Raw genomic sequence first — 18,510 nt, forward strand, 5'->3', positions numbered from 1 at the left:
GCCTTAAGTTTTCAAAATGTTATTCCACACCATAGTGAGTGTGAAAATAGCCACATTTGACTGGTTTATTGTATCCTGTATTGTACACGAACACACAGGGATTGCAGCATTTGAGCACTGGTTCCAAATTTGATAATATTGTTTTGTCTATGGCCCTCAAGAGGATCATAATCTGTGACTTAATTGGCTCATGGATTTCCAAAGCGGTAAACTGGTTGCTGTTTTTTATATTATACATTTTCAATTTTTTATTATGGTAAATTGCCATGCTTATTTAGGCACTCTACGATTTGACTGGAGAAAGATAACATAGGTTTGAGTTCAGACAAAAAGCAAAAAAAAAAAAAAAAACTGTAACCTTTTCACATGTTACTGCATGTCTATTTTTGTTTTTTGCTGTTCTATATTTTTTTAAAGCAGCTGTTCATTTTAACCATTTAACACAACAGTACTCACACATGTTTGGTCACCATCATAACTGTTGCATGAAACCAGACTGTAATAATCCAGCACCTCTGCACTTAAGCATTTGTAATTGTATATCATCTGACAAGTGTTCTGCTGATATCCCATCACGCCTTTCTTCTTAAAGGCCTACAGCCTCATACATGAACCCCCAATATCTCACAAGCTCCTGGGTACATATATTTTTACGATCTCATAACAAAAGGAATATGCTTTTTTTTTTTTCTTGGTGCATTTGTATAGCTATGTACTGTATCAACTTACAGTACATTAATACGACAAAATGGACTGAATGATAATACCTGAAAATCTTAATATTTAATAAAGTAGCCAGCGCAATTATAGTATTAGGCGGTGGATTGCGCCGATCGCCGGCTTATTATGAAAACCCTGCATTCATTCTCACTATTCTTGAAAAAAATCTTTTTTTTAGCAGTCTAACATTTTAGCTTCTCGAAGTGCTTAAGGGGCGTTTACACCGGACGCGGCGAGCATGCCACCTGCTTGCGCGCCGCGCTGCAGTACTGTTCACACCAAACGCGGCAGGGTAAAGTCAGTGGGCGGTCCGTTGTTACATCACGGCTGCAGGTACGATAAATGCCAGCGGGAAAATCAAACTCTTTTGACAGAACTGAAGACACTGGCAAAAGACAAAACTGAGGAGCGAAACATTATAAATATTTTTTTATAAAACCTAATTGTAACCTTCACGCCCCCCATCCTTTTTTATTAATTTTGTTTAAAACTGTTAATATATGTACACCAAATCAAACGTTTTGCTTTCTTTTAAAAGTCTGTCTGCAGCAGTGTGGAGTAGTGGTTAGGGCTCTGGACTCCTGACCGGAGGGTCGTGGGTTCAATCCCTTGTGGGGGACACTGCTGCTGTACCCTTGAGCAAGGTACTTTACCTAGATTGCTCCAGTAAAAACCCAACTGTATAAATGGGTAATTGTATGTAAAAATAATGTCATATCTTCTAACAATTGTAAGTCGCCCTGGATAAGGGCGTCTGCTAAGAAATAAATAATAATAATTTATCACATTATATCTCGCACAAGCACCAAAACACACAGAGAATGCTAACAGATCTGAACAAGAATAACACAGTTTACAAACACACATTATTTACAGAGTACTCTTCTACAGTCCATAATCGGGTCCATTCCCACATTGTCTTGCAAATCAGCTGCCCCCGCGCTACAATATCAACACACTGAACAGCTAACACAGAAAACCCGCCCCTTCAATTCTCTGATTGGTTAAATGTGTCAAGACGTAAGACAGCTGTCATGTGGTTCCAAGATTCTTTTTTTTGTTTTTCACTCAGCAACGTGCAAGTGGTCTAGTCTGCTAGAAGCGCAGTCAATCCTTATTGTTAAAAGCATAGTAGCACCTGCGAGACGGGCGGATCAGGTTTTTTTAGCCAGTTGGCGACAGCCACTTCGCCAGGCTGAAAAGGCCTGGGGAGAACCCTGATATTATCTTCCAAGAGACAGCTCAAGTGATTTTAAGATATATTTTATTACAAGTCCCCCCCCCCAACAAAATCATGTGTTCACTGTTTAAACTGAAAAGTACATATTGGTGCAACCGGGATTGTATTCTTCTTAGACTAGTTAGTTCAAGGCGTAATATTTTGGTAACTACAAATACTTAGCAAGAAATATGTAGAGTGTTCAAATCCAATTTCGTACAGTACTTTTGGAGGAAGGCATGTGATTATTTCAAGCTATGTAATTTGAGTTTTATCAAAGTGTAAACTGTCCTTGAGCAGCCCCCTCCACCCATACATGCTTTGTACGCTTTCAGAAAATAAAAATAATTCTGGATATGTAAAGACTGAGAATGAAGGAAAACACAAGCATAACTTCTGTATCTGCCATTCTCGACTCACAGTGCCTCTCCACACGGCATGATCTGCATGACTCGACACGTTCATTGCGTGTGGCGTCAGCTGCACAGCTCTGGCTCTGCAGTGGAAACACAACCAGACTCCTGAGCCGTGCCGGGCTGGATCGGTTGTACAGTGGAAAGGAGGTACAAGACTCCTATTGCATAGCAGTTTCACACATTCTAGGTTTTACTACGAGCTTGATTAGCCACAGAACATCGGTAACATGCTCAGGTGTGTCTAATTAAACTCCGCAAAACCAGGAGTGGATCAAACTGCTATGCAGTGGGAGTCTTATGTACTCCCCTGTACTTGCTGAACTTGTAGCCACATTACAAATTCACCAACCCCTCCTTTGCTAATTCTGTAACTTGAGTTATTATTTATTTTTTTATTTCTTTAATAAATTAGAGTTGTTTTAGAAAATAATCCCAATAGTTTGGTTTGGCTAGTTCACGGCTAGTTAAATTTAAATCAAGACAAAGGCAAATGGAATGAATTGGTTATCCTAGAATTGATATTGATTCCATGTTACATGCATGTGTGTGATATTGTACTTCTGTGAGTAGATGGGTATTTCCATAGGCTCCAATCTGAGTGTCGTGTGTGTTTTATGTGTGAAGACGTGTTGAAAAACGGACACATTTTTTTTTAAATAGGGATCATTTGGAGCCCTGCAGAAGATCTGTGAAGACTCCTCTGAACTCCTGGACAGCGAAGCGCTCAACAGACCTCTGAACATCATGATCCCCAAATTCCTGCAGTTCTTCAAGCACTGCAGCCCCAAGATCCGGTCAGAACAACACCCATGCACTCCTGTTTCTGATCCTTTTTTGGGCTTTACTTTAAATGAGACACTATGAAATATTCTTTCTTGGCTCTAGCTTTTGAATGAATGCTGTCTCTCTCTTACTCTCTGTCATCCTTGCACTTTCAGATCTCATGCCATCGCCTGTGTGAACCAGTTCATCATTGGCAGAGCACAAGCTCTGATGGACAACATTGACACGTTTATTGAGGTGAGTCAGGCTGTGGTGCTTTTGTATAGTGGGGTGCATGCAGTCAGGGGAGCCACGTTACACGGATATCATGATATGCAGGTCATGATATATTTATCACAATATGTGATGGTCCTCATGGGCTATTTCTGATGCATAATAAGATCAAATGTTCAATTAATGATGGACTCATGTTAAAAGATCTATTTAATGAATTAAGGTTGTATTCATACCACCTATAAAATACACTGCTTCATTCAAGAACCACTTGGTGAACTACAATGAGCTATGCTGGTATGTTTTTGGTCTTGTATCACGATATAAACCTCTATTACAATTCGCTACATCTTGTTTGTAAAGAATGTATCAATTCATCAATGCAGTGAATCGTTACACCCCTACTTTAATTGCTGCATGTTTTTGGATTTTCACACTAATGAAAGCACTTGCAAAACAACGCCTTCAACTTTGAACTGCAAATTTAAATATTTGCTGACAGTTTGTGTGTTTTTATATATATATATATATATATATATATATATATATATATATACATATATATACACACTACCGGTGAAAAGTTTTAGAACACCCCCATTTTTCCAGTTTTTATTGAAATTTAAGCAGTTCAAGTCCAGTGAATAACCTGAAATGGTACAAAGGTAAGCGGTAAACTGCCAGAGGTTAAAAAAAAAAAAAGTTTAAGTTACCAAAAACTGAAAAATAATGTACATTTCAGAGTTATACAAAAAGGCCTTTTTCAGGGAACAAGTAATGGGTTAACAACTTACAGCTGTTCTGCAGCAATGGAAGTAAATTAAGCCTTGAAAGTTGATGCTAACAATTCCTACAGGTGTCCCAACTTTTGTTGATTACTTACAAACCCTCTGTCTGTATAAAAGCAGTGTTGGAACAGACTGTGTTACTACATCCTCTTAAGCATTATTTGGACAGTATTGTACTGCAGGAAGTAGTATATTGCTCTCATAATGGCGAGAAAAAGGCAATTAACAAAGGAAGACAGACAGACAGACCATTATAACCCTTAAGTGTAGGTCTTTCCTTTAGAGAAATTGCAAAGAAAGCCAAGGTGTCAGTGAGTACAGTTTCCTACACCATCAAAAGGCACTTGGAAACTGGAGGAAACTGACAGGAAGAGGTCTGGCAGACCCAAAGCCACAACAGAATCAGAAGACAAGTTTCTGAGAGTCAACAGCTTGCGTGATATGTGGCTCAGGACAACAGCTTCAAGCACAACTTAACACTGGTCGAAGTAAGCAAGTCTCAGTTTCAGCTGTGAAGAGAAGACTTCGAGCTGCAGGTTTGACAGGTTGAGTGGCAGTAAGAAAGCCATTGCTAAGATGGCAAAATAAGAAAGAGGCTTGCCTGGGCCATGAAGCACCGCCAGTGGACTACTGAAGACTGGAAGAAGGTCTTATGGACCGATGAATCAAAATTTGAAATCTTCGGTTCATCACGCAGGGTTTTTGTACGCCGTCAAGTAGGCGAAAAGATGGTTCCTCAGTGTGTGACACCAACTGTCAAACATGGAGGAGGAAGCGTGATGGTCTGGGGCTCTTTTGCTGGATCCAGAGTTGGCGACTTGCACAGAGTGAGTGGCACCCTGAACCAAAACTGCTACCACAGCATTTTGCAGCGCCATGCAATACCCTCTGGTATACGCCTAGTTGGTCAGGGGTTCATCCTACAGCACGATAATGACCCAAAACATACCTCCAGGCTATGTCAGAACTACCTTAGAAGAAAAGAACAAGACGGTAGGCTTCAAATCATGGAATGGCCAGCACAGTCTCCAGACTTAAACCCCATCGAGCTGGTTTGGGATGAACTGGACAGAAGGGTGAAAGCAAAACAATCTACAATTTGTGGGAACTTCTGCAACAGTGTTGGGAAGAACTTTCTGAACAATATTCGATTTCCATTGTAGAAAGAATGCCACGAGTGTGTTCGGCTGTTATATCTGCAAAAGGTGGCTACTTTGAGTCAAAAATTTAGATTAAATTTTGTTAAACAAAACGATTCCATGATTTCTTTTTTATCTCCAATTGTTTATTTGTTCTATGCTTTAATTTCAGAGTACATTGAGACATTAAACTGCGTAAATTTCAATAAAAAATTGGAAAAATTGAGGTGTTTCTAAAACTTTTGACCGGTAGTGTGTGTGTGTATATATATATATATATATATATATATATATATATATATATATATATATATATATATATATATATATATATATATATATATATATATATATATATATATATATAAAATATATATATATAATGACACGAAAGTTTGGTACTTCTTTCATTTGTTTGGTGTGCAAGGTAATCAAACATGCAATCTTCAGGTATGAGTTATTCCCCCCCCCCCCCTCCCCCCCCTAGTTAACTCAACCCATTTAAAGGGATAATTAGGGTCAGCTGTTTGAGTACTTTGGTTAACCACGCCTGATTTGGGCCAGCCCTGCCCAATATAAATCTGACTAACTTTGGCCCTTACCATCAGAGTGAAGTTGTCAGCACACAGTGTTCTAGAGGCACATCGTGCCACGAACAAAATAAATTCCTGAAGACCTCCGGAAAAAAGTTGTTGATGCCTATCAGTCTGGAAAGGATTACAAAGCCATTTCTAAGGCTCTGGGTCTCCACTGAACCACAGTCAGTCATATTGTACAAATGGAGAAAGTTTGAGACAGTAATGAGTCTTCCCAGGAGTGGCCGTCCTGCCAAAATCTCTCCAAGAGCAAGGCGTAAAATCGTCCAGGAAGTCACAAAGAACCCTAGAACAACATCATGACTCCACCATCAGAAAGACACTGGGCAAAAGATTCATGGCAGAGTAGCAAGGTGGAAACCATTGCTCACTAAGAACATGAATGCTCATCTCAAGTTTGCCAAAAAGCACCTGGATGGTCCTCAAGAGTTCTGGAACAATGTTCTATGGACAGATGAGTCAAAAGTGGAACTTTTTGGCCGAAATGGGCCCTGTTATGTCTGGCGAAAACCACTGCATTCCACAGTAAGAACCTCATACCAACAGTCAAGCACGGTGGTGGTAGTGTTATGGTTTGGGGATGCTTTGCTGCATCAGAACCTGGACGCCTTGCCATCATTGAAGGAACAATGAATTCTGCTCTGTATCGGAGAATTCTACAGGAGAATGTCAGGCCATCCGTCTGTGAGCTGAAGCACAGCTGGGTCATGCAGCAAGACAATGATCCGAAACACACAAACAAGTCTACATCAGAATGGCTGAAGAACAAGAAATTTAAAGTTTTGGAATGGCCTAGTCAAAGTCCAGACCTAAACCTCATTGAGATGTTGTGGCAGGACCTGAAATGAGTAGTTCATGCTCAAACCCACAAATGTCAGAGTTGAAGCAGTTCTGCATGGAGGAGAGGGACAAAATTCCTCCATGGCGCAGTGAGAGACTAATCAATAACTACAGGAAGCGTTTGGTTGCAGTTATTGCTGCTAAAGGTGGCATAACCAGTTATTGAGTCTAAGCGGGGGGGGATTACTTTTTCACACGAGGGCATTGGGTGTTATATAACTCTTTAATAAATAAATGAAATATGTATCAAATTTTTCTGTTATTTGTCCACTCAGGGTCCCTTTTATCTAATATTAGGTTTTGGTTGAAGATCTGATAACATTCAGTGTCAAATATGCGAAAATGCAGAAAATCAGACAGGGGGCAAATACTTTTCATGGCACTGTGTGTGTGTGTAATATGTATTGATATTTATATTTATTTATATTAATTTATTTTTATTTTTTTCCGGCTGTACTGGGGATCTCCGATGTGCTTGTTAGTTCAGTTTAATGGTCTCTAAATGTTTGTTTAATGTATAACCAGCGCTCCAGAGGTATCGCACTGACTCTGCAAATTAATTGTGTTACTTACATTTTAACATTTAAATTCCTAAACTCAGCGAACATTTTACAACTTCAATAGAAAGCCATACAAATAAACACTTCTAAACACATCTTTTTTTAGTTGTTGCCTCAGACGGTGTTTCCAGTGGGATTTGTATCTGGACTGGGGTGTTTATGCTTCAACCTGTAGCTTCAAATTTCTTATTCTTACTGTGATTGGCTGCAAAGACAACAGGACTAGCCAGAGATTGGATAATGTTTGGGTTGCTTTTTCTTCTGTACAGTTTCCTAGTAACTGAAGATATTTTATTCTGGGAGATGTGGAAGTTTTAGGGGGAGACAAACAAACTGTGCAGCAAAATCGCTATGCGTATTTTTACGCATTCCATTTAAATTTAGTGCGTATTTCTGATTTATTTTTTTAAATGCATAAAAATGGCAGGTATGCAGCTTATCTGGACCGCTGTGTATAACCTCTGTTTCTTTCTTTCTCTCTTAGCACTTGTTTGCTCTGGCTGCGGACGAGGACTCTGAGGTCAGGAAGAATGTGTGCAGAGCTCTGGTGATGCTGCTAGAGGTCAGGATAGACCGACTTATTCCACACATGCACAGCATCATACAGGTGAGTCTGGGACTAAATACTGGGGCCGAGTTGAACAGGTGAGCTAGTACTCGGCAAAGCAACATACAGGCGACCTCAGGGAATTCATACAATAAACCCCAATGTGACTGTTTGTGTGTTCTCTCCTCAGTACATGCTGCAGAGGACCCAAGACAGTGATGAGAACGTGGCTCTGGAGGCCTGTGAGTTCTGGCTCACTCTGGCAGAGCAGCCCATCTGCAAGGAGGTGCTGAGTGGACACCTGGTGCAGTGAGTCTCTGTTTGTCTCCTGTCTGTTTTTTTGTAGCTTTTACTATGATAAACTTTTAGAAGAGGAGAGACCGACAGAGGTCTCTGTCTTTCCACTTAGCGTTCCATAGTAAAAGCACAGCAAAGTGTAAAAGCATAGGTAAGCATTGTAAAGCACAAACAAGTGCTCTATAACTGTAAACACTAATAGACTACATAATACTAAAACCTATACAATTGACAAACATTTATACATTTATGAATACACTGAGAGGCTTCTATTACTCTTGGTTTTCAAACAATGTACTAACTACATGTGCAGTAGGGGAACTTTCATCCATGCACAGAAACAATTCAACAAAAATATTAAAAGGGTCTCCCATTGTTTACATTCAAAATCACTAACATTTACTTTAGTGAATTTGGTATAATCTCTTTAGTCCACAGTACTTTACTCTGTCTTGTGCTGGTGCTCTGGAAGTGATGGACAAGTTCAAGCTTGATGCACAGTGATAGCTTCAGTATTCATACTGTCTGATCTAGACCTCCCCTTCCCTATAGAGGTTCTGATTCTGTGTCGGACCCGGTCAGTACTGTCTAACTGGACCTTTGTTTACATACAGGCTTATTCCAATCCTGGTGAACGGGATGAAGTACTCTGAGATTGATATCATCTTGTTAAAGGTGAGGATTTGTCTCGTATGTTATCAGTTTATCCACTTTTAACCAGTATGGGTGGATCAAATAAATAGTGATGTTTACTGTTGAGGCAGATTTCTTTTTTTTATAAATTTAATCGTTGTCAATTATTTGAATCATTTTCTCCCAATTTGGAATGGCCAATTATTTTATTATGCTCAGCTCACCGCTACCACCCCTGCGCTGACTTGGGAGGGCAATGTCAAACATACGCTGTTTTCCAAAGTGTATGCTGTCAACTGACTGCTTTTTTTTCACACTGCGGACTCACCATGCAGCCACCCAAGAGCTACAGCATCGGAGGGCAGTTTACAGGCAAGCCCGCAGGCGCCTGGCCAGACTACAGGGGTCGCTGGTGCACGGTGAGCCGAGGACACCCTGGCCGACCTAACCCCAGGCGGCGCTCGGCCAATTGTGTGCCGTCCCCTGGAAGTTCCCGTCCTCGGTCGGCAAAGGAATAGCCTGGACTCGAACCGGGGACGTCCAGACTATAGGGCACATCCTGCACTCTTCGCGGAGCGCCTTTACTGGATGCACCACTCTTGAGCCCCCCCCCCCCCCCCCGAGGCAGATTTCTTCTCTATTCTTGCTGGTAGTGTTGCAAGACACATTACAAGCAATAATAAAAATACAATAAATAAACAAGTTCTCTGGGAAGGCAAGGGTTTGCTTCGCTTGGATTGAGCCTCGTTTTTACTTTTATCGCGCGACTGGTGTGTGTAAATTTTAGTAATGTGACGGTCTTCAGGAACAAAGCGAGTCTAGTCTCCAGAGCTCTCAAACTAGCATTTGCAATAGGCAAGCAGGTACCCTCTCGCTTTTTTTTTTTTTTTTTTTTTTGTTTTATAAATTTAGTCGCCAATTTTTTACACCGGTTTTCTCCCCAATTTAGTATGCCCAATTATTATCTGTATCCTCGTCTCACCTCTCGAACTAGCGATCTCCAGGCTATAGGGCACATCCTGCACTCCGCGCGGAGCGCCTTTACTGGATGCGCCACTCGGGAGCCCTCCTCCCGCCCTTCCTGAAGCATGCTCTCTGTTCTGTATCTGCAGGGCGATGTGGAGGAAGACGAAACTGTGCCAGACAGTGAGCAGGATATCAAGCCGCGCTTCCACAAGTCTCGCACGGTGACTCTGCAGCACGAGGGGGATGCGACCGAGGAGGGAGAGGACTTTGACGAAGACGAGGACGACGATGATGACGACACGCTGTCCGACTGGAACCTGCGTGAGTCTGGGGAACCGTGGGGAAGGGGGGAGAATCGGGTGGGGAGGGTTGTAGGGATGAGCTGGCATTACATTTGTCTGTCAAAGTGGTCAATCGATCAAATTTTATTTATATAGCACCTTTCATACAAAAAGTAACTCTCAAAGCACTGTACAAGACACAGCAAAGAAAATCATGATAAAATAAAAAAAGGATCCCAAGATGTGTCGCATACAGAACTGCCAACGATTAGACCATTAAATTAAACAGTTTAATAAAGAATCTGAAATTGTGGTTTTTAATTGTTTAAAAAAAAGTTTCTGAATGAAAAAGTTTTAAACTAAAATTGAATAAAATTACAACAAAGTGCATTACAATAATCAATTCTAGATGAAAGTAAGGCATGCATCAGTCTTTCAGCATTAGATATAGGTTATAGAAATAGGTTTAAGTTTAGCTATATTTCTCAAATGATAAAAGGATACTGGTAGCTTTCCATATGAGTCTCAAATGATAGATCAGTGTCAGATGACCCCCAAATTTCACTTCTAGTTTTAGTTCTAATGAGAGACTGCTAAAGACCAACTCGGGTAGTCCCATATGTTTTTAGTTGGTTCACAGACTGTTGATTTCACCTCCCCAATAGAGGAAAGATAAGACCTGAACCAAGATAGGACACCTCCTGACAATCCCACTAACCTTTCAATAAAATGGAGTGGTCTACAGTATCAAAAGCAGCACTTAGATCTAGGAGAACTAAAATTGATGGAAAGTCTGAGTCGGAGCTTATCAACAGATCATTTGCTACTCGAACAAGGGCTATCTTAGTGCAGCATGAAATCGAGTGACATTTTTCATACGCTATATTAAGAGTTAGAAATCTGTATATTGATTTGCAACAACTCTCTCTAGAACCATATTTAAAAATGGCAGATTTCCTTGTAATTAAGGACTTAAGGGGTCCACTTCTTTTTTTTGAACAGTGGCTTTACCACAGCCACCTTAAGTGCTTAGGGAACTGTACCGGAGGAAAGTGATCCATTTTTTATTATTATTCTTATTCTTATTATTATTATTATTATTATTATTATTTTTATTATTTATTTCTTAGCAGACACCCTTATCCAGGGCGACTTACAATCGTAAGCAAATACATTTCAAGTGTTACAATACAAGTAATACAATAAGAGCAAGATAAATACAATGACTTTTGTTCAAGCAAAGTACAAGTGTGACAAAATACAATTCAATAATACAGCAGATAACAGTGATAGTTACATCAGGATATGATTAAATACAAAGTACTACAGGTTAAACACTTGGCAGATTACAGTATTCTGAAGTACAGGATTAAATGCAGTAAAATAGGGGGCAGATAAGAGCAACTAAAGTGCATTTAAGGAAGGGTGATAGTGTCCCAGGATAAAAACAGTGGAGTTCTACAGGTGCTGTTTGAAGAGGTGAGTCTTAAGGATGCGCCGGAATGTGGTCAGGGACTGGGCAGTCCTGACATCTGTAGGAAGGTCATTCCACCACTGCGGAGCAAAGGTGGAGAAGGAGCGGGCTCTGGAGGCAGGGGAGCGTAGCGGAGGTAGAGCCAGTCTTCTAGTGCTGGCGGAGCGGAGAGGTCGAGTGGGGGTGTAGGGAGAGATGAGGGTCTGGAGGTAGCTGGGTGCAGTCTGGTCAAGGCATCTGTAGGCTAGTACAAGAGTCTTGAACTGGATGCGAGCGGTGATCGGGAGCCAGTGGAGTGAGCGGAGTAGTGGAGTTGCGTGGGAGAAGCGAGGCAGAGAGAACACCAGGCGGGCAGCGGAGTTCTGGATGAGCTGGAGCGGACGGGTGGCGGACGCAGGGAGGCCAGCCAGGAGGGAGTTGCAGTAGTCTAGGCGGGAGAGTACCAAGGCCTGGACCAGGAGCTGGGTAGCATAGTTGGTGAGGAAGGGTCGGATTCTTCGGATGTTGCTCAGGAAGAATTGGCAAGTGCGTGCCAGAGTGGAGATGTGCTGGGAATAAGAGAGGCAGGGGTCCAGGGTGACTCAGAGGTTCTTAGCAGAGGAAGATGGAGAGAGTGTGGTAGATTCCAGAGGAACAGAGAGAGAGATCAGATGAGGGGGAGGAGGAGGGAAAGAAAGCAGGTCAGATTTAGAGAGGTTGAGTTTGAGGTGATGCGAGTGCATCCAGGAGGAAATAGCAGACAGACAGGTAGAGATACGGGAGGAGATGGTGGAGTCAGAGGTGGGGAAGGAGAGGAAAATCTGAGCATCATCAGCATAGAAATGGTATGAGAAACAATAGGATGTGAAGAGGGGCCCAGGGAGCGGGTGTAGAGAGAGAACAGGAGAGGACCCAAGACTGACCCTTGGGGGACTCCATTTAAAATGTGAGTATTACAGGGTTCCCGCGGATCCTTAGTCTTAGTCTTAAATTAGTTTTTCAATTTTTAAGGCCTTGAAAGGTCTTTAAATATGACCGATTTTCAGTTGAAGGTCTTAAAGGTCTTAAATTATGTTTTTCTATAAAAATAAAAAACACGATACCAGAGATCAAGTTCTGAAAACTGCCATGCGTATCAGAGTATTAAATAAGAAACCGCCCGTACCCTAAACAATGATCGCTAGCAAACGTGATTGTAAGTAAATTAAAACATACAACAAATAAACTCGAAAATATCAGCACGAACAAGGCACAGTGAATGTTCAAGATTTAGATTTTGACTATAAACCGACTATACTTTTCATCACTGACTTCTATTAATTTACCGAACTAAAGAAGTATTATCAGTGCACACTCGTCACACAAAGGATTCGGTCAAATGAAGTGAAATGTAGTAAGCACATACACCAATGCAGATCATCAGAAAGTCTATGTACTACTAGAACTTGCCTAAAACTTTAGGCATTTGAATTTATTTTAAACGGTATTGTAAAGATGTTGCCGTCTCCTCGAGTTGATACTACTACTAGAGAGCTCAATTGTGTTGTGGGGATTTTGGTTTTATGTATTAAAAAATTAATACAATATTATTCCCATTTAAAAAAAAATGCAGCTTAACCTTTTTTTCTTCTTCCTCTTGCACTCCAAAAAACCTGCAAGCACCGTCTTTTATCATTAACGTTCTTTCAATGGGTGGGCACTGCTTTTCAAAACACACTCGATTGGCTATTGCTAGGTAGCACTTTGTTTCTCTTAACCAATAGGAATCCCTGCCGTCCAAACTGATACACGTAGCCTGGTGATTGACACACCTGAGGCAGAGCAGCATTTTTATCCCGAAAAATAAAAAATGATCAGTGTCTTGAAATTAGATGAGTGGCGTCTGCGATCTCCCGACGTTCTTACGACGTCCTGACAAATTTTTTATATGTCAGAAACTTTAGTCCCTGACCAAAGCAATTCATGAAATGTTTGAGGGGCTACGGGCCGATTTCTTGACGAGTACTGCCAGTAGCCAATAGGACAAGCTAGCAGCAATGGCGACAAAGAGAAATTTTGTGCCCCGCAAGGTGTGGAGCCTCAAAATTGAGGAAAGGATGGTGGAGATGTGGCAGGAACACCCGTGTGTCTGACATAAGTGACATTTCCTATCATGATCGCTCATTGAAGGAGCAAAGATGGAGGGAAATTCCTTTGGAATTTAAGGTACCCAAGTAAATAATTGTTATAACTTGTTTACGCCGAAGCAGATACTGTGTGTGGTGGTGTGTGCTCTCATTAGAATCAATTTCTACAGTCACTCGTATTCGATAACCCTTTTGAAACCCCTACTGTATGATTGTATTGCTAATTTAAGCAAATACGAGGAGGAGGGGTGCGCGTCTGTGTGTGTGTGAAATAGAGAGAATGTAGATTACGTTGTTGCATATTTAAACCTATAACAAACTTGAAGTAGCTATTAAAGTTGTATTCTAGTCTGTTCAAAAGCGCAGCACTCGCTCGTAGTACAAAATATTTATAGAAGTCTTCAAATTATTCATATGACGACCGCTTGACGGCCAATCTCCCACGCCAATCTTTTAATCTAATAAATATTTTGTACTAGGAGTGAGTGTTGCGCTTTTTGAACAGATTTGATTTTATTATTTTGGATGCAGCTCGACTCGTTGGTTCAGAGCACAGACGTCAATGAAATAAATATTGACATTGCTATAGCCTAATGTTATAACTGTTATAACCTTTTTTATCTCAATATTGAACATATGTGCAGTATATGTCCCTGAAGTATAAGTTCTCATGCTGGAATTTGCGGAGTATGACATTAGCAATATCCACGGTCCTATTATACACACATAGTACTTGCATATTCAAAATGCATTACTGTATGCTTTCAATTATATAGATCTGAATAATGATACTGTAATATGTATTTATAATTATTTTTGGTCAGTGGTAGAAGTCCAAACACACGCAGAAAGCTGCTGAAACCTCGTCACAGTGGGAGTGGGGCAAAAGACCTCACTTCCAGGCAGAAATTGATTTTAAAGAATCTTGAATTCTTAAAGCCATTTCTTGTGCACCGTCATAATGAAACCAGTTTGGAAGCAAATAAAAAAAAAAAAAAAAAAAATTAATGAGAATATTTTTCTAGTATTTAATGTTTTTCATATCAGAGAAGTATTAATAGCATAATCTACATAAGCCAATTGTGCGTCCAAATGGATCTTCTCTGCGTTTTCTTCTTTTATATGTGCAAAACAGTGCACAGACAACAGTGATCGCCTCCTCGCTTGAGTCCATGATTCTCCCGAATGATGTCTACGATTCTGCAATGAAAATAGGCGCAGTCCGCGACAACATATCTCGAATAGTGTGTGTAGCTTGTAATCCCCCGATCTACAGTGAGAAATCGTAGCGTAATCGGTATGTGTGCGTGGCGCTGCGTCTCCCGATTTGAAAACATCTTGTAATGTAAACCTGGCTTTAGGTGAACGATGGGAATCGGATCAGAGTCCCCTATGAACAAGCTGCGTGGCGCACAGGAGTCGAGTTACCAGCCTATCGAGCGGCTGATTTGTTCGTTGTAACAAGGAAACCGGGTTGTCTCTCAACTCGTTGAGTGTTATGAAACTGAAGACTGTATGTACCATGTTGGATCCAAATCCCCGCTTACTTAGTGCATGATAAGAACTCTGTGTGAGCCAAAATGGCGTCAGTTACATCCTCCAGACCATAGCTATATATCTATGATCCAGATGGTGTGTACTTTCTAGAGAGCTGCTTTACGCTGTCAGAATCAGTTTGTGCACCATAATTAATTTTTTTTTTTTTTTTTTTTTATTCTTCTTAGTTTACTATGTACGTAACCTTGTGTAAGTCTGCCAAACAAAAAAATAAAAACATAAAATGAATCGCTACTAGCTGTAGCCTATGTGTGTTGCTGAATAAACAAACGGATTAGTTCCACAAATACCACTCGTTCGAGCCTCTCTTTGTTGTAAAAAAACAATGAGTGATTCCAAATGTATAGAAAAAAAAGTAGTAAGAAATGCAATGGACTATTTTTTTTTTTTTTTTTTTAAGATTAAATTCGATTGATACTGCTGGCTAAACAATGCTAATGGTTCAAACTGTTATCTCCAGGATTCTATATATATATATATATATATATATATATATATATATATATAGTGTCAAACTATATTTAATTTAATGCTTATAACGTGTCAGAAAGCAGGTCAAGTGAGTGCTGTTTTTTTCAGCTTTGACAGCTCTTAATGTCTTAAGATTTCATAAATATATAATTGTTTGTTGTTCAGCTGGAATGAACTGCTGCTCTGTTGATTTAAAGAAAGATTGAACAATAACCCTTGTCATCAATGGTTATCGTTGTATTGGTACTGTATGTATTGTACTAGCATCAAAATGTTTGATTATTTTACAATTCATACAGCTTGAATAAATAATTGTTAGATGGTATTTGAACTAGTCACAATTTTAGTATTTACATTTGGTATACTTGATGTGAAAATGGGTCTTAAATTTTCTAAAGATTGGTCTTAAAAGGTCTTAAATTTGCTCAGCTGAGAGCTGCAGGAACCATGTTATAACTAGGGCTTCAGGTTTTTGGTTTTAACTGATAAAACACCCCTGATACAAAAACAAAAAAAAACTTTTTATATCCAATAAACACCAGAAAAACACTGAATGGTTACTCAATTTACGTTGACTTGACCGACCGACCCCTTTCCCCATGAAAAAATAAATAACCTGCAAACAAACTTTGTGCAGTGCAGTTGGGCAATGTCCCTCCTTCCTGACTTTCCTCGCATTGATTCATTCTGAATACTTTAAACCGACCCCAACTACTTAGTGGCAGCAAATTCCTACATTTTTGTTGGAGGATTGCAACACGCATTCAAGATTTAAAACAAGATTACGAGAAGCGGAAGATTGTTCTTTCTCGTGAGATTTAAAGCTATATTCCAGTTCGATCTGGAGTATTTTACATGCTTGTGGAATTTAAAACAGAATTGCAAATTGTGGCAATGTAAAAAAAAATGCCTAAACACACAAAATACCCAGAAGAATATACCCGTGACCATAAGGATTTCGTTGTGGAAGACAAAGGAAAGAAGGTACAATTTGAAAAAAGTATGCAAGTATTGTCAAGTTACTATACATTTGTGACAGAAAAAAAATGAAAGTAACCAAAAGAATATTTTCATAAAGTATATAAAAAAGCGAAAGCTCTGGGGAAAAAGTTTACATGTAGCTCAAATAGTTAAAAATAAGCACAGAAAAATGAAATTAATAAAAACCAAAAAATAGAAGCCCTATTTATAACACAAGTTGTGAATTAATTCACCTTGTTTAAATAAAAGCTTTCAATCTTCATAACTGTAGATATGATTTACAGTTGAGAATTTTAAATGTTTTCCTGAAATCTCCACATTTTTATATGAACCATGCACTGTACATTATTTTAATTAGTTTTTATAATGTTTTCAAACCTGTAATTGTTATAAAATGTTAACATATGATGAATAAAACACAAATAAATTACCTAAACTGTGTTTTTCATTAACCCTTTATGCTCCTGTGTACTACATACCCATATTCAATATAGAGATAAAAACAAGTTTTTTTTTTTTTAACAATCAAAAATGCTGCCAATAGCGACAACAATAATAATCAATAAACAGTAATTATCAAATAAAAATCAAACATCAAAACGTGTGCCATTTATCGACTTGCTCTGTGCCATTTATTGAAATGTTCAATCAGTGTTTGCTCCAGGACTTAGACTCCGGGTCAATGTGGCCCCCTCTCAAAATTTTAGGGGGACATTTTCTTCAGTGAGGGGGTCAATACGTTTGATTCAGACCCAACCACCATTTCTTATTTTTGTTTGTTTTTAAATATGCCAGCAGAGTTTACGGACCTTTTCTTTCTGAATAAAAAATAAAACTGTAAAGCTGTAGATATAACCAAGGTGTCTCGACAATACTCACTGTCACTTTTGTGGACAATATTGGGAAATGTGTCACAGTGATGCTGGTGTATCACTGAGTAGAGGATATTAATTCTACCAAATCACATTAGAACAGGGGTTTTCAATCTTTTTAAGCTGCGTACCCCTTTCCAAAAAATGTCGCCCACTGTGATAGTCATAAAATGAAAACAGAAAAAAGGTCTGTACAATAACATGATACAACAAAACGCACAAGCCTTGCAGTGTGTGATGGGTACAATTTATAAAGGTTACAGTATCATAAAAAATATATATTATATTTACTTTTGGCTAAAAATAGTCCCTCAGACAGGTTTCTAGTTGTTGGAAACATCATTTTAATATTAATTAATTAAAATCAACGAAGCCTCCGTGCTAGCCCAAATCACTCAGAAATAACATAGGACTATTCCATGGTAGCAAATGGCAATCATGTATTTATTGATAATAGAATTACAGAAAAGGCAAAAAAGTTCACTGTCCACGCATCTTTACAGCTGACCTCATTACGAAAACATATTATTGGCATTTTTAAATTCTTGGTGATTTAAAACGTACAGTACTGATGCTAATTAAAAAACAATAATAAAACGCTTACCTAGTATGTGATGAATGTCAATGCTTGTTATCACACAACTCACTGATGATGGCAGGGAAATGGAGAGAGCTTCAGTCGCAAGACATTTGTGGCGTTTTTAATCTCTGATGGTATTTCGTCTTGATCACCCTTTGCTAGTAATGTTCTAGTATTGAGCCAACAATCCATATTTTTTCACTTGATTAAAATCTAAAAACTCTTAACTCTCACACCAGACGTAACGCATGGCAATACTAGACCGCATGGCAATGCTTTGGTTTCTGATTAGCCATACATTCTGTATTTTGAAATGTAGTGCTTAAGTTACAATAAACTTTAATAAATATCGATTTGCAGGCACGGACGCACACAGGAAATAAAATGAGTTAGACTAGGCTTTTAATTTTCTAAAATATGTATTTTTTTTTTTATCCCAGACAGACCAACCGTTTTATATTACATTTAAACA

The 18,510-nt window shown here is 39.3% G+C and overlaps 1 protein-coding gene and 1 non-coding gene across 4 annotated transcripts in view; both read left to right on the forward strand.

The window, feature by feature from the left end:
* Window positions 1–18,510, forward strand: part of LOC117970691 (transportin-2) — a 124,803-nt gene that overhangs the window by 55,184 nt on the left and 51,109 nt on the right. For all 3 annotated transcript variants that reach the window (XM_059007248.1, XM_059007250.1, XM_059007249.1), the window contains exons 7-12: window positions 3,016–3,149; window positions 3,294–3,375; window positions 7,759–7,881; window positions 8,012–8,130; window positions 8,733–8,793; window positions 9,864–10,038. In XM_059007248.1, coding sequence (XP_058863231.1) covers window positions 3,016–3,149; window positions 3,294–3,375; window positions 7,759–7,881; window positions 8,012–8,130; window positions 8,733–8,793; window positions 9,864–10,038 — 694 coding nt within the window. The remainder of the gene's footprint in view (window positions 1–3,015; window positions 3,150–3,293; window positions 3,376–7,758; window positions 7,882–8,011; window positions 8,131–8,732; window positions 8,794–9,863; window positions 10,039–18,510) is intronic.
* Window positions 8,584–8,652, forward strand: LOC117970695 (small nucleolar RNA SNORD41). The gene has a single exon (XR_004544402.3). It is a non-coding gene; the product is annotated as a small nucleolar RNA SNORD41 (small nucleolar RNA).

This window comes from Acipenser ruthenus, chromosome 34 (genome assembly GCF_902713425.1).
Source record: "Acipenser ruthenus chromosome 34, fAciRut3.2 maternal haplotype, whole genome shotgun sequence".
Lineage (NCBI taxonomy): Eukaryota > Metazoa > Chordata > Actinopteri > Acipenseriformes > Acipenseridae > Acipenser > Acipenser ruthenus.